Below are 21,918 nucleotides of genomic sequence, written 5' to 3' on the forward strand. Positions count from 1 at the left end.
ATATTTACACATAAAACAAAAATTTAAATTTAAGGTAAATTTAAAAAAAAACAGATTGTTTTAAAATTTTGAATACTTAAATTTAAAGTATTAATTATATTTTAGCGTGTTGATTATTAACGAAAAATTGATTTTATTCCGCCTGGATGGCGCAAAATATGTAGTTTTCAATGTATGTGAATTTTTATTTAGTTTCAATATGGCTGCCAAATTCGCAACTGCTTGGGAAGTTGCGCGTTAACGTTGTCCCGAAAATGGAGATATTAATGAAAATTGTGTGATTTCTTGCTCGTTTACCGTCATGGGTAAAGAGCAAGAACTATTAGAAGCAGCTAGAAGTGGAAACTTCGCCGTTGTTGAGAAGATTTTAAGTCAACGCGCGAAAAAAACAGGGCCTTTGGCTAGGTGAGTGGAAACCTCTTTTTATTGATGAGTATTGGAGTAGCCCGAGTTTAGGGTCAATGGCTAGGCCAAGGGCAAAATGCCAAAAGCATTTTTAATTACAACCGCGCTTAGTTTGCGACATTATTACGTAAATAATTAACAGGTGTAAACCATTCATTACGCTTAAATTCTTTCACAACAATGTTACATATGCTTAGAGGAAGATCGATTACTTAAATTATATTCATTGGTTAAGAGTGGGTGTAATTATTATAGAGTTGTGCGCGTTTATTGAGATAATTACTTCTATAATAATTTTTTAAATTCTAGAGAATACGCATTAGGAATGAGAAAAAAAAACATGTTGCATACTAGTACTGTCTAAATGTTTGATAATTTTTGGAAATGCATGTGTTTTGTAAGGGATGTACTTTAAACCAGTCTAAATAACCGTGGTTGTGAAAGAATAAACACGGCGCATTTAAATATTTTTATTTGGTAATAGGAAACCAGGTTTTTTACGTTAGGAGCCGCCGGGAGTCATTTAGGAGTAGGAGAGGGGGACTTTTAATGGTTGCTCTGGAAACGACCTCTAGGATGTAATAATGCGTCCCGCGTCCTTAAAAATCCCCACGATTTTTTTTAACGCTAACATAACGAAAAGTGGTAAATCGGGAAATAAAATTAGGGTCTTATGAAAATTAAATTTTATTATCAGGGTATTTATTTCCCACGGTACCATGTCTCTCCAGTGACTGATAAGAAATCGCTTATAAACAATTAACCTCCTTAGGATAAAGAAATCAGATAGGCAGTTTATGAAGTGTCCTCGGCTCTTTTTATTTTTGAACTAGTGTCATTCATTGGATATTTTTTTGAATGCCGGATGCGACTAAAATAATTCGTCATTGACTTAGTCAGAAAATTATTGCCTGAAAGATCACAAGATTCTCGTTTTTATTATCCTTTTTTTTTGTCACGCTAAAGTGACACACTTCCTTTTCTGCGATATCTTGAGCCCTTTTTTTTTAACAAAAAGTAATGCCACCGAATAGGAGCCTATAATGCTCCAATCGTTTTCGTAATGGCTTAATAAAGTGACGGTTTGTCTTGTTTGACAACTCAGCGGGATTCTCTCGATAAACGAGTCTTCATTTTCCTTATTTCCGCCATAAAAACTCTCTACTTCTGGTTTGGTTTTCTTTTTTTAGAGCGGTAAAGGAACTTGTTATTTTCGTTGTTAATTAGCGGGACTAAGCGCAACGCGTAGAGGATGTGTAATTTTATGTAATTAGTTTTTAGCGTCAAATTTCTTCAGCGTTGTTAAATCAAATTAGCTTTTTCAGTTTATGTAGCGCCACGAAGCGGCCAACGTGAGAAGTTCATAAACTGCGTGATTTTCTTGTTTAACGGAAGATTTGTGTTTTATTATAACAGAAAAAAATCCATTAACTTTTTAACTTCTCGCGTTAGCCGCTACGTGACCCTATATAAACTAAAAAGGCTAATTATAGTACCAAGTATATATTTATTTATACGGGAGAAACGCTAAAAAACGTCACAAATAACACATTATTTAAAGTTCCAATGCGGAGATAACCTCAATTTCATTAAAACATTATCGTACTTCTGAAAATTAACGGTAAATTTTAATTTTGACTGAAGTTATATTTATAACAAATCCAAAAAATTATAAAGCTTAAATCGAGTTTGGTCTTTGAAAAATCTTTATTAAAACAAAAATTATATTAAAGGGCCAACCAGGCGTTTGAAAAAAATTGGTACCAAATACGCATATTCTGGAAACAACCGCGTGAAAGTGGTTAAATTCCAACGCCGGTGTGTCTCTTTAAATGCTCGTTCAGGTAGTATTATCGAAAATAGCGTACTATACAGTACGCCGTTGAAATTATAATAAATTAACTCGAAATTATTATCATCGTCGGGCAACGCTGAATTATCTAAAATTACTATAAAATTGTACCATGATGAACACTCCGAAATAATCATAATTATATGCCTCTTAAAAGACAGTATATTTTATTGAAATGGCACATTAAAACGCGCAACAACTTGGTTTTAACGTAATTACCGCCTTTTTAAACCAGGTGGTAGAATTGTGAAATTAGATGAGGAACAATGAATAATCAATCATCTTGAAAAGCTAATAATTTATTCCCAATTAAATTGAATTTAAGAAATCTTACATTGCGATATAAGTGAAATAAACTTTATTTTAATTTTAAATAAAACGTATTCGATTTTAGGGAGTAAAGCAAAAATATAATTAGTAGAAATTATGTTTAATTCAGAGAAAACGGCATGGTATTAGAAGATAAAACTTATTTTATACAAGACGTTTCGAGCCGAGGCTCTTCTTCAGTCGTTCGTTAGTTTTAATTAAAACTAACGAACGACTGAAGAAGAGCCTCGGCTCGAAACGTCTTGTATAAAATAAGTTTTATCTTCTAATACCATGCCGTTTTCTCTGAATTAAACATAATTTCTACTAATATTCACCATGGTAAATAATAAGTTTAATATATAAAAATATAATTTTTATTTACTGCTTTTCCGTTTTGGCGAAATGATGCATATGGTTTGGTTATAGAAGTGTCAAAATTGCATGGGGAGGATAGTTTACTTCTATGATGTAAACAACTGTTTAATCTCTGGTTGTTGGCCTTCCAGGAGGAAGTATGGGTTTTTGTGTAAGCTATTCAACTTTGTTATTAAAACACAGGGTAAAGGTAAAGCTATAAAAAGACCAGATAACCTATTTCGGTTCCTTTTTACTGAGAACTATTGTAAAAATTTTTCATTATTTTTTACAAATATTTTAATAAAGCGTTTTTCTAAAAATATAAAATGAATATTAAATTCACTGAAATTTTTCAAATTAATTTTTATTTTAATATCTGGGTGATAATCATCTACGACTTCTGTATTGGTGGTCCTTTACATTGATATTAAACTCTCAATTCTATTAATAAATTGTCAAATTACTATAACATGTATATAACCTTTTGTAATTTTTAGTTTAAGAAGAGGTCCAGGGGCTAATACGCAAGATCAGAGTGGTTACACGTCGCTGCATCATTCTGCTTTAAATGGACACAAGTAATACATTCCTAATTTAATTCCATAGAAAAGCGTATTTAACCAAAAAAACTGTCCCTGAAAAATAGGGATATTGTGTCGGTTCTTCTGGCTCACGAAGCTTCCACGAATGTTGTTGACAATAAGGGTTCAACGCCACTACACTTAGCAGCATGGACAGGAAACACGGAAATTGTTAAATTGCTCCTGGTTCAAGGACCTTCAACTCCTAATGTTAATTTATCAGTTAGTAACAGTTCCATTGACCTCTCTACTTCCTTTATTTGTCATTGATAATACACACGCGCAATATGTTGAATTATTTATCTATCAGATAGGTAAAGACCACCCCCCTTAGACTTCAGCTCTTTTATTAAAGAAACTGAAAAAGGTTTTTGCAAATGACTTTAAACCGTTTTATATATTTTGGTCCGTTACGATTTTACAAAGTTCATATATTTCAATGTGTTATGAAATTATTTAAAAAAATCATATGTTAGCAATGACTAATACTCATCTCAATTAAAAAATGAAAGATAGTTTAATACATTTATGGTGTTTTGTAGAACCATGACCACGAAACAGCCCTTCATTCGGCAGCTCAATACGGCCATACCGAAGTTGTCTCGTTACTACTTCAAGTAATATACTACTTTTTGGAATTAAAGTTAAGCATTTAATTATGGTTTTTTCTAGCATGGTAGTGATGCGTCAGTTCGTAACCTCAAAGAAGAATCTCCTTTGGATTTGGCCGCTCAATATGGTCGACTCGAGACGGTTGAGTTGCTGGTCAAACATAGACCGGAACTGTTGCGTAACAATACGCAAAAACACTCTCCACTGCATTTGGCGTCAAGAAACGGACACAAACTGGTTGTGAAGGTCCTCTTGGAAGCCGGCTTCGATGTCAATTTGGTGGTGAGACATGTTTGATTAAGTTGTTTTGCGGCTCAGCAAGTAATTCCCTCTTCCAATTGCAACTTGACACTTTTTAGTGATGCCTGTTCCTTGTATGGAGTTGTCATTTTTTAATTTATCATTTCCTTTTATATGGGACGTCACCCGCCTTTAAACATCCTCACTTTTTTTGTTTTGCTTTTAATAGACTGAGACTGGTAGTGCATTGCATGAAGCGGCTCTCTTTGGGAAGATTGAAGTGGTTAAACTTCTTCTTGATTACAGTAAGTATTTTTTTGTAGATTTCAATGTTTTCAACAACTATGGTTAATTATTCAATTATTTATTATTATAGGGGTAGATGTTACTATTGAAGATTGTAAGAAACGTACTGTTTTTGATCTACTTGATGACCTTAATACGGCAATTTCAAAGCAGATGAGACGCCTTATTAAAGGTATGAATGTAGTTTGGTTAATCTATAACTAAATAGTTTACACTCCAAGTATTTTTTTTAATATTATTTCAGAGCACACGACTCTAGTCATGACGGATGATGAGATTGAATCTCCTCCGTCCATTTCTCCACCTCCTGGTTTTCTTTCAGACTCAGGCTCCTATGCTAATGTTCTGGTACCCGAAAGACCACCTTTGCACAGTCACATGACAGGGGCTCTTGGTGGCGGGGTTCCTTTACCCCCCTTCTTGCACCCCGCTTCGGCTGCTGGTCGTTCTCCTCCGAGATCAACCAGCTCACCTGGTTCAGAGCTTTTTGGTTATTACGAAGTTCCACCACCTCCCAGATTGGCTAATACTAGTTCTAATTCCGGTTCTGCGAGTAAAAGATCTTCCGGGTAAGACCCTGACATTAGCTATCCTTAAAAAAATTATAACTTGTGTAATTTTTAGGGCTAGTGACCAGTTGTACCAAACTCCTCCACTGGCTAAATCCCACGATTCCAGTTTTGAATCTCGAAGTAGAAGTCCGTCTCTTTATGAAACTCCATCTCCAGCTATGATGCCAAGTGCTGGATATGGTTCGGCCTCCTTGAGTCATAGTGGAAATGTTCCAGATTCTGCTCATTCTTCCGCAGCGTCATTGCAGAGGGTTTCACCACTACCAATCGATGGCAATTACCACCATCAGGGTATAAGATCTTCTGGGATGTATAGGACGTCGAGGTAATTGTTTAGTTTCATACTTAAAACCTTTTTTCCTTAACCCATATCAATCAACCCTAGGTCACTTGAATCTGATGCAATTTTGTATGAAATTCCTCCACCCAGCACTCACTTACAAGCTAGCGGAGTCCCACCTGGGAAACGCTTATCCGACCCGTATCAAAATCAAGGTACTCGTCCAATCTTCAATAGGTGTCGATAGCGTTCTAGCTTCAAAATGACTCTTTAATTCCAGAACCCGGCTCAACCTCAACCTCCTGGACCGGAGGTTATTTACCTATGTCAACATTCCAAGGTGGTCATGGAAACAAACCCCAACCACCCGCTAAACCTCCCCGGAGATCGATTGCCCCAGTTTCTCCAGTTGGGAAATATCCTCCTCGTCCCGGTTACGAATATTTGTGCCTAGCTACTTCAACTGGCAGACCTCAAGGAAATAAAATGTCTCGTGATGACTATGTTGACATGAAACGAAGAACGAGTTACGAAGGACAGTCTGATTTGGATGGCGACGAAAGCGGAGTTATGACCAATGGTGCTGGTGGTTCCAACAATAGTTCTTCACCTTTTAGCGCTTTGTACGATGACATAGCGAGTGGAAAGCTATCCTCAGGGCTTGAAGTACCATTTTATTAATATAAATATAATTTATTTACAAACTTAAACTTTGAAAATGAATTTTTACAGCCAAATTCGTTTACAAACTACCTCCTGACTAAAAGTACGCCTACATTGCTCACACACGGGCGATCAGCGAGTGATACTACAGCTGTTATGGGAGCTCAAAGAAATCAAAGTAATCGTCAAGCTAATTATCACCCGCAAATTCCTTCCAAGCCAAGTACGCTGGATCTGAGAGCCAAACGAGCCACAGTGCAAATTCCTCTGAGCCCAACACATTATAATCAACCTCCAACGCCCGATTTCCCACCTCCATCTCCAGGAACTGCTGTAACGGGTATCTTGGAAAAAATTCGACCCCTTAGTCAGGTACAGAACTGTTACATTTATTCAGATTATTTTGTTTTTTAGTTCTTAGTTTATCATAAGATTAACTATTTTAAAGCTTGTTTGTTATAATATTCAGCGCTTTTTATTATATTTTGCATAAACGTTTTGCGTTATAGCATGAATTTTTTATTTTATTTGCATGTTTTGTTGTTGTAAACAAACAAAATATGTTAGGATTCTTCAGATGAAGGTTTAGAGGAGGATGTAGATGCGGTGGTGAGTTATTTTTTGTTTTTAGATAATTTATGTATTTTGTGTTAAGTTTTTTTGATTGGCTCAAAACTTGTAATGTAAAAAAATTGGACATAATTCACCCTTTAAAGAAAACAAGTGAATCGCGCGGAACCAAAATATTAGTTTATCTCTTTTAACCAAGCATAAATTTAACATTGGAATTTAATGTACTGAAAAAATCCAAAGTTTCACCAGAACTATTCCGCATCCAGGTAATTGACTGAGTTTTAATTGAATTTAGGAAATTTATCTGCTCTATTAAATTTATTGCTGTGTATTAGCCAAAATATTAGCTATGAGTTGCAGACTTAAACATGAAAATCATAAAGTTTGTGTTTAAATAATTAAATTTAGTTTTAATTACACTTAACTATGTGATAAACGTTCTTACGACCGATAAAAGATGGCGTTATACGATTACGAAAAATGGAGGATCTTGGGTAATAAATCTTACAACCCTACATTGAAAGTGAACTCATACGTTCTTGAGCTTATGATAAGGCACGTGAATAACTGACTTAATTGCTCGTAACCGACTTATTTTTTCATAAAAAATGTTTTTCAACACATCAAAGTAGGGTAAGAACTATGTGCGTTTCACTAAACTAAATTATCCCTGTTACTACTACTGTGTTAATTTAAAAGTTAATGGAACTTCCCCCTTTTAACTTCTTCAGGAAAAGGAAATGTCACCTCCCCAAATTAATCAGTATGTCGGCTCGCCTTTATAATCGATTAATTAAACCCAGCGTGATTCTTTTTTTTAGTCCGGCGCATCTTCTATGGCGCCAGAATTATACTCTGATAATAGGATAAATTTCGTTTTGGTTGACGCCATTACCAAAGCTATAGAGAGACTAAAGGAGATAATATACAGGGCTTCGTTGCCCTCTATCTAGTAAGGCTGGAGTTAAAACATAAAAGCGTAGTTTTAGTATTAAATTTAAAAGTAAGAAAATAAAATAATGTTTATGAATTTTATATTTATAATACATTAAAATGATGAATGAAATTAATATTACATTAAAATGAAGAATGAAATTAATATTACATTAAAATGAAGAATGAAATTAATATTACATTAAAATGAAGAATGAAATTAATATTACATTAAAATGAAGAATGAAATTAATATTACATTAAAATGAAGAATGAAATTAATATTACATTAAAATGAATGAAATTAATATTACATTAAAATGAAGAATGAAATTAATATTACATTAAAATGAATGAAATTAATATTACATTAAATGAAGAATGAAATTAATATTACATTAAAATGAAGAATGAAATTAATATTACATTAAAATGAAGAATGAAATTAATATTACATTAAATGAAGAATAAAATTATTAAATTAAAGTTAAGAATTAAATTATTAAATTAAAGTTAAGAATTAAATTATTAAATTAAAGTTAAGAATTAAATTATTAAATTAAAGTTAAGAATTAAATTATTAAATTAAAGTTAAGAATTAAATTATTAAATTAAAGTTAAGAATTAAATTATTAAATTAAAGTTAAGAATTAAATTATTAAATTAAAGTTAAGAATTAAATTATTAAATTAAAGTTAAGAATTAAATTATTAAATTAAAGTTAAGAATTAAATTATTAAATTAAAGTTAAGAATTAAATTATTAAATTAAAGTTAAGAATTAAATTATTAAATTAAAGTTAAGAATTAAATTATTAAATTAAAGTTAAGAATTAAATTATTAAATTAAAGTTAAGAATTAAATTATTAAATTAAAGTTAAGAATTAAATTATTAAATTAAAGTTAAGAATTAAATTATTAAATTAAAGTTAAGAATTAAATTATTAAATTAAAGTTAAGAATTAAATTAAATTAAAGTTAAGAATTAAATTATTAAATTAAAGTTAAGAATTAAATTATTAAATTAAAGTTAAGAATTAAATTAATATAAAATTAAAAAAGTTAAGAATTAAATTAATATAAAATTAAAAAAGTTAAGAATTAAATTAATATAAAATTAAAAAAGTTAAGAATTAAATTAATATAAAATTAAAAAAGTTAAGAATTAAATTAATATAAAATTAAAAAAGTTAAGAATTAAATTAGTATAAAATTAAAAAAGTTAAGAATTAAATTAGTATAAAATTAAAAAAGTTAAGAATTAAATTAGTATAAAATTAAAAAAGTTAAGAATTAAATTAGTATAAAATTAAAAAAGTTAAGAATTAAATTAATATTAAAATGGAAATATTACCGCGCTTGTCTCGCCAAGTGTTCGATTTCACGAATGTAGACTTAAGCGCTGGATTATATTTGGCCTTTTGTCAACTTGTTTTGACGTTCTTGTTACAGAGACGAGGTGGGCTAATTTTTTGTAACCTCCCCCTAATTTCCTGGTTTGATGACTTCAATAGTCTAGAATAATTAAGTCGCGCAGGAAGAGCCGGCGATATGCAAATTGCGAGCAGAATTTATTAATTCCCCGACTGCTATTAATCAATTGACAAAAAGGCGCCGTCGCTACTTCCAAACAAGTTCGAACAAGAGCAAAATTAATTTGATAATTGTTAGGGCTTACATAAACAGCTCAGTTTGTTCGTTATTATTATTTTAGGAGTGCCTCTGCCCAGTCTTGATCGCGCCTTTAAGTCTAGTTTTCGTGATAAGTATACGCTTAGATCTCAAAATGTGTAGTTTGTGCAAAATGTTCGTTTCGACGGTTAAGGAAAAGGACACTGTAAGGATTTTCAGATCTTTTTCGGTTAACCTACGGTAGTAATCTCGCCTTTAGCTTGCCAGACCAGGCAAAAGTCTAGGAATTTGAAAATAGGGTTACAAATTGAGGGGGAATATCCGGGAATTTGAAAATAGTCTTAATAATTGAGGGGAAGGTTCAGGAATTTGAAAAAGGGCTTAAAAAGTCGGGGGAATATCCAAGAATTTGGAAAAATGCTTATAACGTTCGGGGAAGACACGGGAATTTGAAAATAGGCTTTAAAAGTCAGGCGAAGGTTCGGGAATTTGAAAATAGCCTTTAAAAGTCAGGCGAAGGTTCGGGAATTTGAAAATAGGCTTAAAAGGTCAGGGGAAGGTTCGGGAATTTGAAAATAGAATATGCTTAAAACGTCCACGGAAGATCCGGGAAATTGAAATTAGACTTCAAAGTTTAGACGAAGATCAGGGAATTTGAAATTAGACTTCAAAATTTAGGCGAAGATCCGGGAATTTGATATTAGACTTCAAAATTCATTGGAAGATCCGCCGAACTAAGATCCGGGAGTTGGAAAATAGGCTTAAAATGTCAGGTTAAAGATACGGGAATAATATTTTTTTAAAAAGTCATGCAATTTAAAAAATAAGCCTATAAGGTCAGGGCAAGATATAGGAATTTTATTTTATTTTTTAAAAACAGGGTAAAATCAAGAAATTTAATTTTATATTGAAAATTTTTAAAGGCATTTTACTAAAGCTCTGTGATACATTCTGAGATTATTATTTAGTTCCTTAAAGAGCTACAGAATCGTTTTAATTTGGGAAATGGGCCAAAATTTTATTGTTGGTTTTTGCTATAAAGGGGTACAGAAGGGGAGGAGCAACTGAAATTCGGTCCGAATTTTTCAAAAAATTCTGTGACCCTTTAAACGCTTTGGTCATTTTTAAACCTTGCAATAAAATGTTTTTTTTTTTAGTTAAAACATGACCTTTATACTAAACTTCCTTATTAAGTTTTGGTAAAAGTTAAATATTAAGAAGAGGAAAAATATCTAAAAATGGAAAGTCGGCAATTTGAATATTGTGGCAACCTTGTTGTGTTTAGAATAACATTTTCCATTTATGGCTTTCGAGTCTTCAAAATCTACCAATTGAGCTGACAGTTTTATTGTTTTTTCGCTACTTATGAGTGATTCTTTTTAACAAAATATTTAGAGAAAAATACCATTATTTACTCTGCTCAATAATGACAAAAAATGATATTTTTGGAGCGAATATCTAAAAGTCAAAAGGAAAATGCTGTTAGTGTATTCATGAGCCCATGGTGTATCTGCTCAGAGCTTGTGTTATTTTAATTCCTGTATCTAAACTCATAAGCTAAAATAGGGTAGGGTAGGTATAGAACAGGGGATTTCTCTGTCAAAACGAATAAGCGTGCAAATATGACACATTCGTCACGAAATACGTAGAAGTTCAGTTCAGTTCAGTTTAGGCTTAAAAACAGTCAAATTTACTCTTATGTCCAGGGCTTTGTGTAGTAAAACGTCATCGATGCGTCACCCGTGCAACATCATCAAAACAAGAAAGCCAATGTGACTTTATAGCTAGGAGCAATAAACACGCGGAGAACGCAGCTAGCCTTTAATCACGCTAACGCAGTGTTGTGTACTAATTTCATTGGACGAACGTTTTACGGGTGGGGGGAAGACAATTTTCGAATTTTACACTTCCGACGGCAGCAGGCGCTAAAGCGTCTAACCAATGAAAACTGCACACTGCGTTCTCCTTGTGTGGGGTGCTGTGTTTGTTGCTCCTAGCTTTATAGAAATGCCTATTGCAGCTTGCTTCAAAAACGACGAAATGGCTACCTCTCAAATGACGAGCACGTGTCCGAGTGAATGACTTGTTGTTTCCAATCCCCCTAATGCTCTAACAAGGAGACTACCCGAGGTGGTTATCACGGATTTTGTTGAAACTCGGGGGTTAGGTAGACCTTATAGTAGTATGAAAATTACGAAAGGGAAAAGTGGCAATGGGCTTTAGTTTTCCCATGGCAATCGAAAATGTTTTTGATCTCTCAAAACGAAAAATCTCCATTTAAAAAAGCATGGGATTTTCTCGGTTTCACAGGGTACTTACTTAAAAAAATTTAAAAAAATTAAATTTTCAAAACTTACCCCAAAAGATGAATTTGACTTATTTTGGGTAAAATTGATCAAGAATTTTGGGTAAAATTGATCAATTTTGGTTAAATTTTAACAAAATTTGGGTAACCGAGAAAATATCATGCTTTTTAAATGGAGAGGTCAAAAACATTTTCGGTTGCCATAGGAAAACTAAAGCCCTTTGCAACTTTTCACTTGGGTAATTTTCATACAACCATAAGGGGTCTACCGAACCCTCGAGTTTCAACAAAATCCGTGATAATCACCTCGGGAAGTCTCCTTTTAAGAGAAAGCTCCTTCACCTATCAAAACACAGTCATATTTCTCATACCTTTGGTTTATTAACTTCTGGTACTACTAAAAATGAGTTATAACGGTGTTTTTGGAATATTTAGATGGATTAATTGATAAGTTATCGCTTTTAAATACTGGGCACTCGACTTTACAAGATTAAGACAACGCGCGTACATTCACCTGGTGCGAGACCGGGTGCGACAACCCACTTCAGGAGATTGCGGTTGTCTCATGGACAAACATTGTAAACGCCAAAAATTAAAATTTTATCCAGGGCTGCCACACGTCAGGGAAAACGGGAAAAGTCGGGGAATTAAAAAATGGGCCTTAAACCTCAGGGAAGGGTCAGGAAATTTTTTGAATTTGTAAAAAGTCGGGGAAATTCAATTTTATCTTGACATTTTTTGAAGATAATTTTACTCTAGAACTATGAAAAATTCTATGATTATCATTTATATCCTTGAAAGTTTGTCCAACTTTTTCAACATTGCCATAACCTTTTTACTGAAATATAAGTCCATTTAAATTTATTCATTTAAATGGACTTATATTTTATAAAAGTAAAATATAAAATAAAAATTTTGGCCAGGGAAACTCTCTTAAAATGGTCGGGAAATAGTCAGGGAATTTAAATCTGAAAATTTTGTGGCAACCCTGTTATCGTAACCTTAGTTGTAAAATCCCCCCGCCGTTTTACCAAAAATATTAGTAATAAAAGTTCAGCCGGGGCCAAACAGAAATTTCCCAGCGTTTAATTCAAATATTTTCATTGTTATAGAGGTCAGAGCCATCTATTTAATAGCGCATTAAAACATAACCTAAAAGCCCCACTTTTTAATCCTGGATAGGGCATTCCGCGAGAAGCACTCTGAATTGAATTATTATATTAAATTTCAATTAAATTTCTCGCTAAATTAAAAAGAAAGTCTGCTTTCCCTTTTTAGTATTTAAATATTTTTTAAATACTTAATTCAACTTAAAGAGGTTAGGTAACGCTGAGACCAAGAAACACAGGGACCATGGACTACTTAATGTATACATTAATTAGTCCATGGTTGGGTGTGCTTTGAGCGAGATGTCCCTGATAAGTCAGACTCACTTTCCTCTCTTTTTTCGTTATTGCCTATTCATTAACTTTATTAATTACATTCAGTAAAGCTATCAATATTTACTGAAAATATTTTGATTTAATTCAATTATTTTCATAATTGATATACCCCACTATAGTTTTTTAACGTGGTTCTGTTTGTCTGCAATAGAGGGAGCTGTTGTCAGGTGGGGGAAGAAAGTCTGACTCATTGTTTCTATTTCAGGTAGCGTTGTAATCCTAAAAGTTGAATAGCCCTGCTGCTAGCTTTTTAGTTTATTGTGAACCGACACACAAACGGGGGACACGATATCAGTACTATTCACATGCCGAAGACGCGTTACAGCTTAAAATTTAGTGTATCAGAAACGGAAGGCTATGAGTATGAAGAAAATTGAAGAGAAGGGGTCGGAAGGGGGGAAGAGCGTCTGTGTTTCAAGCGGTGCAAATAAGAAAGGGGGCAGCTATCATGTGGCTGCGGTTGTGGGGGGTATTTTTCGGTAAACAGCAGATACGTGTAAAAGTAGCGTGGCTTCTAACTTGTACGTTGGCGGGGGGTAGAAAAAGATGAGGTGGGACTCACGACGCTCACTTTGAAGGTGAAGTTTTTCAGACGCATTGTGTGTTTCCTCGTGGCTAGAAGTTAAGTAGTTTTCGCAGCAAAAAAAAATAGAAAAAACGTTTTCGCTGTTGAGTACAAAACCCCGGTAAGAAGAAACCTTTTAGCCATTATTATTTTGGGCTTTTTCTAATGTTAATTCTCTTTATTCTCCCGTGTTGTTAAAAACACTATCTATCCCAAGATATGTACCGGTCTTTTTACCTTGCAAAATATAATTACCATTAATTATTTTTCTTATTACTCTATATAATGAACGTTTTAGGTGATATTTTTAAGCCTTAAGCCTACTATCAGATTCATTTTTTCTTGGAAAATATTACGCAAAGGATCGGAACGCTGGTTGTGTTTTTTACCGTTTTACCTGAGCCAAAAATAAAATGTCTCTGCTTGGGGGAGCGATGTCTTTTAGTGCGCCTGTTAAATGTTTGGAAATTATGTCTAGGAAATTAAATGGACTATAAAATTAACGTTGTTAAATAAATGTATGTAGGAATCTAGCAAGAATCTTAGCAATGTTAATTACCAAAACCCTTGTTTGTTTAGAAAAATGATTTCAAGTTATTTGACGCTTTAAATAGCGTGACTGTACCCGTTTCCCAGTACTTACACGAACTATTAGATGACTGGGCCGTATTTCCCTGTTTGGGACGTTTCGGGGGGGGGGTGTTCAAAAATTGAGACCGCTTGTAGAATTATAAGGTTTTTTAGTTGTCATGTGTTCCGCGATGTTATCCAAATGCACGTTAATTGTTCAATAGAATTTTGTATTAGATTAATTAATAAATTATGTTTTGACATTTGAAACGTTAGCTGGTTCTGTAAACCAATTTCCGGTGATGATGTCGACAAAATATTTAATTTTCACGCAATTTAGTTCGAGGAAAAACGTCACTCTGGAAACTGTTGTTACGCAATCCTTAAATATTCCGTTAATCAGCTTTTGACATGTTTTTTTCTTCTAATCTTATCGTGGTGGTACTATGTCATTGAAATTGTGCTTTTGAAATATGTGACATATCAGAAGACACGTTTCCTTTTACCCGAGAGTTAAATATTCAACGTATTCTTGGAATATAATTACCATTTTGACTGTTGTATTATTTTGCTAGGTGTGGAGAGTTATGGTTTTAGATGTCAAGATAGTAAAGAGGCCTCAGTTGTAAGCTGCCTTATAGAATTACAAATTTATCTCTTCCTCTAATCTCTATTTTGTTGCCTGGCCAGCGTGAAATGTACATTAATTTTGACACCCAAGTTGGTTGAAAACGCCATTCCTTCAGATGTGTTCTTTATCCAATTAACACTTTGGTATCAACTATCTGTAGCCCTAGGGACTTGTTATGGCGATTTTAACTGGGCGATAATGTGTTTTTTAATTAGCCCATTTAGCTGGAACCAGTTAAAATAGTAGTCAAACTGGTTTTATCTTTAATTATGTTGCTGTAAAAACTGTAATGGTAAAATTTAGTCTTTTAGATGACTAATATTTTTTGGTTTCACTTTATTTTGGTGTGAAGGAATATCGAAACAGCAAGCGGTTTTCGCGGGACATTGAAACTCTGACTGACGAAGAAATTTGCGCTACCATCGAAGGCAACGGACAAATTCGACTAACTCTGAGAAAAGAAAGCAAATCTGTAGCAACTGACAATATCGAAGAAGTTCAGGATGATAATCCATTTGCTGGTGAGTTTTTGTACACAAACAGTAGTGGTTTTCTTGCGTGGGGTCGGACATTGACCAAAATTCTGTAGAAAATTTGGGTAAAAATTCTCAAATCTCATATTAAAGAATTTCCTTCCCATAGATTTATGGAAAATCTTCAAAGAAAATCCTGTATTTTCTTTAAAATCCCAAATCCTGTAGCCTAAAATGATAATGTCCTACCCCTCGTTTTCTTGCCTTAAAAAGCGTGATTTAATGTTTAATCGTGTGGTATCCAGGTTTGTGCCGAGGTTCAATAATTCCTCACAAATATCGCGATGGTGTGAAAGTGGTGAAAAGTCAACATTCCAAGAGACCGAAGAACGTGTACCAGAACGTGACTGTGACCCAAGACGGTCGAGGGTTGAAAATGGTGTCCCTAGTGAGTGGGAAAGACTCGAGTGCTGGTGGTGGACACGGCGTGTTGGATAAAAGTGGCGTTAGCATTACCGGAGACAGCAAAAGGGGCTCTTCGTCGCTGGCGGTTATGAGCCCCTTTGACGAGAATGCCGAATGGGCTGAGATAGCCGATATTATGGCTTCGTTCGGAAGCGGGATAGCCCGAGAATCAGTTTTTGCTCAGGAAATCGAAGAACACTTTGCCAATGTTTTAAGAAAAGGTGAAAAATGGTGTTCTTCTGTGGTTTTGTGGTTTGAACGCTCTTCTAGGGTTAAGTGTTTTTCTACGGGTGATATAACGAAATTTACGTATGACCGTTGTACTGTGGGCTGAAGTTAACGTACATTGTTCTCGGATTAGTACAAAGGGAGCTAGAGTGAATTTTCGATTCAATTTTGTTTTTAAATGTTGGTCTGTGGAGGTTGTTTTCTAAGTGGTTATTTTTTTTTTTAAAGAATCGGAGCTGAATTCTGACAGCCGTTCTCATTTCACAACAATTGAGGAATGGCTTAGAATAATAGGCTTGTCAGAGTATGAAAATATACTCATCATCAATGGTTTTGACGATGTTAATTTCTTGGTTAGTTTTTATACTCTCTTAATAACTTTTTGGAAGTGTATATATGAATTTTTTTTATTTCCCTTCCCAGGGAAATAACATACTTGAAGAGCAAGATCTGCTCGATATAGGTGTCTCGAGTGCCGAACATCGAAGGATATTGGTTAATTCTGCCCGTAAATTACCAGTCCCAACTAAACCAATGGACAGATCTAGTCAGGAGCACATATCCAGTCAAAACACTAATATATCGGTCAATGAATGGCTCAGGTCTCTTCACCTCGGCCAATACCAAGATGTCTTCCATCGGAATGGGTTCACAGACATGGAAAGAGTTATGAAACTGTGGGAGGTCGAACTCAATACGGTACATTGGCAGCCAAAATTTTTACTAATTAAATTAGTAACTAAACGTATGTTCCCATTATTAGGTTCTCGAAATCACTAAAATTGGTCATCAGAAGAGAATTCTAGTATCACTGGGTGATCGCTCTTCCGATAGAAATTTTACAGATTTAGGAGATCTAGATTTGACCAAGCTCGTCAGTATTTTCTTTAGTTCATATGCCAGTCTAGTCCTAGTCCATTTTAATGACTCATAATATTTTTCTCTTCACCCAGAACTTAACTCTTTGTGAATTGGGATTGGATGATAGTTCGGATGATGTCAGCACTGATTCGTTTTTGTTCAAGGATTACAGCAATGTGACGCCTCGTTCGACACCAAATTCAGCTGATTCTCTGGATTCGGGGGCTTCTTCCATTTCCGACACACTCCGGATTCGTCCGCCAACCCAGTTAATGAGTGAACCGGGCACCACAGTCTCTCTCACTTCCCCGCAGCAAGTCATTGGCGCCATGCCATCCTTCTTGACTGCCCAATGGCGGCATGACTCTGACACCCTTGTGCAAAATTGTTGTAACTATACAGCCCAGGTTTGTGGATGATAGAAAGATAAGTAGAATATTTTGCAAAGATAGATTTGATATATATTTTCTTTGTTTACAGTATTTGGGTTCTACATTAGTGAAAGAATTAAAAGGGATGGAGTCTTCCCGCAAGAGTATTCAAAAGCTGAAAACGTCGACTCGCGATATCGGTAAAATACCGTACGTTATTTTATCTATATCCCATCAAGGGGTCAAATTTATCGATGCTCAATCTCAGGTACACAATTCGGAAACCAAATTTTATGTTTTTTTTTTTACGATAATGTAATTTATTTTCCTTAATAGCAAGTGGTTTGCGAACACGAAATTAGGAATATTCACTGCGCCTGTCAAGATTCCGAAGATTTGGACCATTTCGCTTACATAACTAAAGAGCATCAGACGAATAACCACTATTGTCATGTTTTCAGCGCTCAGAATACTGTGAGTTGAATTATTTTCCAAGGGCAGTTGCTACTTGCTCTATCAATTCTGTATTTAAGAAGGGATTTTGGTCTTGGGCACTCCAATTTACATGGTGTAGTGCGTTTGTGTGTAACGAATTGGCAGTTGAATACATAAATTGACGAGTTCCTTAAGAGGGGCAATCATAAATTTTATATCTCTAGTTGACAGATTCAGTATTACTTGATGGGTATAATGTCTGTAATTTAGTATATCAGTTTAAGAAATATTTATAGAGTGAAATCAATAGGCACTGGAAAAGGTCCGTGACACCGCGAGAATGTTCAGATGCTAAACAGTAATGAAGCTTGCCACGTAGGCTGTCTAGTGAAAGTTTCTTATGTCAAAAATAAGGTGTGATGTGATTCGGTAGACTTATGCCAGACCAGAAGTAAATGAACAATAGATATTAGACAGTTTGAGGAACCCATGAACACTTGCACATTTTTTCTGGAGACTGAAATTTGGAGCGTAGACTTAAACAAACAGTAAAACCGTTCTTGCTAAAGGATATTTAGAAGCTAACTTCTAGAAACATCTAATAGAACTTGTTTGTCAATTTTCATGGGTGGTTAAAACTGCTAGTAAAAAACGCAAATCTACTTTTGAAGTGGTGAAATGACCATATTACCCTGGCTAGCCAACTACAATCCCTATTCAAGTTAACATTTAATAGAACTTATTTTTTCCTTAATGCTGGTTTTCATTTAAAAAAAAAATTGAATGACACGTTGAGTGTCAATGTAAAAATCTGTTAGGCCTAATATATATTTTTGCGTTGACTCGACAAATTTCCTTTTACAATCCAGTCTTATTTCTGGTACCACTGTAAGCGCAAATGGCAAGGACTATTATTAATTTTCCTATGGGAAGATATTAAAATCGATGCTGAAAAATGGCACTAGGGAATTGGGCGCGAAATTTCAAAAGCCAGAATAACACAGACGTTGGGTAAGGGAAATGTTTCTTGTATTAGTACAAATAATGTACGGATAATTATGGTTCAAACAATGGATACTCTTGCTGACTACACTCTTTAATAATGCAGGACTTAGCCACAGAAATAATTCTAACACTGGGGCAAGCATTCGAAGTAGCCTATCAACTGGCACTGCGCGACAAATCGAAAAATGATGTCCCATCTTCGAAAGACACGTCGGCGGCTCCGTCTCCAGTTCCTCCTAGCTCTTCCGGAGCAACGCCTAGTTCGGCTCAAGCCACCAGCGCTGCCAACCGGCAATTTGTCTCTCAGCTCAATGTCCAGCTAGTCCCCAAAACTCACCAAAACGGCGATTGTGCTACGTGATATCGAGAACAATAGGTTTTTATAAAACGACAAAAACTATGGCTACGACGAAATTTCTAGCGTTTTTCGCCGCTTTTTAGTAATATAAAAACCCTTTAAACAAAAGATATATAGTAAATAAAACAAAAGACTACCTTATTAAAACTAAATCCCATCCCCTCCATCTTAATGAGAACCACGAAGTGAACTGAAATAAAAACCCTTCGAAAGATAAATTTAAAGCTACCTTTTTTTAATTTAATTTCATTAGCAATATTTTTATTTATCTACTTAGTAATAATTTTTTTCCATTTATTGATATTTAAAATAGACATTTGAAAAATGTCCGATAACGTTAGAATACAATCGTTGATTTATAAATCATCCCTAACAAGTACAAAAGAGTTACCTTTAACTGGAATGACGAGAGTTCTATTTAAATTGAACCCTTTTCAATTCCTAATGTTTTTCTTCCCCCAAATTATAATTATTTTTCGGTAAATGACAGTGAATGTCAACCAAAACCTTTTTTTTAATATTTTGTCGGTGATAAGTTTTATATATAATTCTTTTTATACAATTAATTATTATTGTAATATAAGTTTTTATCATATATAAATATACCTTTATCTGGGAAACCACTGGCCTGAACTACGAATAATTAAATTTAAAGATATATTATACAATTTATACCCCTTAGCTCCTTCTGAAAGGAACTTTTCCGTGTTTTTAATAATCCAGCTGAAAAAATGTAAATTTTTTTCAATATCATTCATACCGTATTTGAAATAATCCCCTAAATCTTCGAAAGGCTTTGAAAATGCCATAAATTTAATAATAATTAAAGGCTGAGCTCATTAAATAAATGCCAAAATAAGTGTTAGTAACGAAAAATATTTAAAATGAAATCAAATTTTATACACCTTAAACTGAGAAAGGATTACCAATAAATAACAAGCAGAAATAGGCCGAATTTTTGGGTAAAACTGGCCGTTGACGATGAAAATATATTTCTTGCCAAAAGTTTCTTAAATCACTAAAATAAGTCTTTAAAATAATGTGTGTGCGGACTAGGCTTGTTGGTAAGTTAAATAGCTTTTTCGCTATTTCATAAATTTTTATGACTATTTAAATATTCTTTCATCTTTCGCTCACTGCCAAATGCAGCCCTTTATTTTAAGACAAGGCTTAGTAATATTAAGCGGTGACTTTGACTTACGCCTGTGCAATGTTTTAATTTTACATTTTATCAGTGGAAAAAACAAACAACAGTGGTGCTTCGTATACTCTTTTTTTTAATAAGTTTCTTCTATACAACCTTTAACTTTTTATAAATATATATCGATTTTGCGCTGGAAATGGGGGGATTTACGATAAAAAGTACACTTAGATGGCGCCACTGAAAGTTAAAAAAATACTTGAAATTGGCTAATGAAATTTGTGCTCCTATGAGGCGAACCTTTACGTCGCTGGTTGTTTTAAATTTGATTGGTTATTTCTTCGACGATGGCGCCATGGATTTTTCTCTCTGCCCTTGTAGCTGTATTAAAAAAAAATGTATATTTTAGGATTGTAAATGGCTTTTTTAAAAAAATACCTGTTGTTTATAAATAATTGTTCCTCAAGCATAAGTTGCATGTGATCTCCTTTAATTTTTACGAAAAGAATTGTAAATTGTGCGATAACTTGAAATCTTGTTTATACATGTTATAATAATTAAAAAAATGAAACAAATTATATATATATATATTGCATATGAGTGTCTGTTTTAAAGGCGGCCTATTGAAAAAAATATTTGTTTTTCCCCATAAGGAAAGTCATGTTTTAATTTTTTAATGTTGGGCAGTTACGAAATTGAACCCTTTATGATTTATTTCAATTTTTGAAATATATATGAAAAAAAGATGGAAAAAAAGAATGGATAATGCGGCTTTAGGAAAAAAAACACTTTGCCCAGATTGATAAATTTGGTTGTTCAGCAATTCTGGTGGGATTTTACTGTTTTTAGTTCCAGATAGGGGTGTTTGAACAAAAACTAATTGTAATTAATAGTCATTTTATTTATCTCTATATATATCCTCCCCCACCAGAATTGTTAAATCATCAAATTTTAGCAACTTAGCTAAGTGAACAATATTTCTTTGAGAAAGTTTTTGACATAATGTACTTAAAAACAAACTAATGAAAAAATTTAGGATTAAATTAAAAAGAAACCCTCGAAAATTGAATGGAGGAATGAGTGTATAAGCAAATAGTTTTAACCAATGTATAATAAATTCATTTTCATTTTAATTTCAGTTTTCTTTATTCACCCCGCAGTTCATAATATTTTTTTTATTATTCAAAGAAGAAAGGGCTGATTGAGTCTGAGAAGACCGCGAGCCCGGCGAAGACACCCACGCCAACGGGGGGATACGTGGGGACACCCGTGGCGGAAGTATTCCGACCACCCGTTGGGGGATTGGTGGTCGTCCTCACACGGCCATCCACAAACTCTGCCTCCCGGACGCCTGGGATTCCCGGCAGTTCATAATAAATTTCAGGGTTTTATAGTGTAGATATTTTGAAAATAATAATAAACCAAGTAGTCTTATTTCGTTCATCGCGAGTCCCATTTCACCAAAACTTTCTCACCAGTCCACTTTTCGGTGGTTGGCATCAGAGTTGGGCTAAAATCTGAGTTAAATAGCGCGAGTAGTTATTTCCCCTCAATTTTCTCACTCCACTTGTAAGAGTCAAGGTTTGAATTTAATGGCTTTAATAATAATAATATTTATTTCGCAAAAATACATATGTATATATCGTAAAGGAGAGCGTGGTGCCATCTATAAACGGCAAAGGAAGCTAAAATTTAAAATAGTTAAATGATAACGTCGTCAGAGAACCATTGTAGACTCTAGAGATGTATT

At 34.0% G+C, this 21,918-nt stretch overlaps 1 protein-coding gene across 3 annotated transcripts; it reads left to right on the forward strand.

The window, feature by feature from the left end:
• The first annotated feature begins 188 nt into the window (after positions 1–188).
• On the forward strand, positions 189–21,301 carry LOC149948959 (ankyrin repeat and sterile alpha motif domain-containing protein 1B). Of its 3 annotated transcripts, none has more exons than XM_090174158.1 (22): positions 189–405; positions 3,424–3,504; positions 3,573–3,729; positions 4,050–4,124; positions 4,180–4,401; positions 4,589–4,664; positions 4,736–4,837; positions 4,910–5,234; positions 5,290–5,562; positions 5,623–5,732; positions 5,798–6,183; positions 6,250–6,552; positions 6,748–6,789; positions 15,184–15,352; positions 15,610–15,990; positions 16,226–16,350; positions 16,421–16,696; positions 16,761–16,871; positions 16,951–17,265; positions 17,339–17,497; positions 17,566–17,703; positions 18,773–21,301. In XM_090174158.1, the coding sequence occupies exons 1-22, from the start codon at positions 302–304 to the stop codon at positions 19,028–19,030; spliced, it is 4,188 nt and encodes a 1,395-aa protein (XP_090030284.1). In that variant the 5' UTR covers positions 189–301; the 3' UTR covers positions 19,031–21,301. The 3 variants fall into 3 exon arrangements, with proteins under 3 accessions (XP_090030284.1, XP_090030286.1, XP_090030285.1); XM_090174160.1 differs by having other exon boundaries at positions 4,988–5,234; XM_090174159.1 differs by lacking the exon at positions 6,748–6,789.
• Positions 21,302–21,918: the final 617 nt, after the last annotated feature.

Source organism: Leiobunum rupestre, chromosome 4 (assembly GCF_980474605.1).
Source record: "Leiobunum rupestre chromosome 4, qqLeiRupe1.1.hap1, whole genome shotgun sequence".
Taxonomy (NCBI): domain Eukaryota; kingdom Metazoa; phylum Arthropoda; class Arachnida; order Opiliones; family Sclerosomatidae; genus Leiobunum; species Leiobunum rupestre.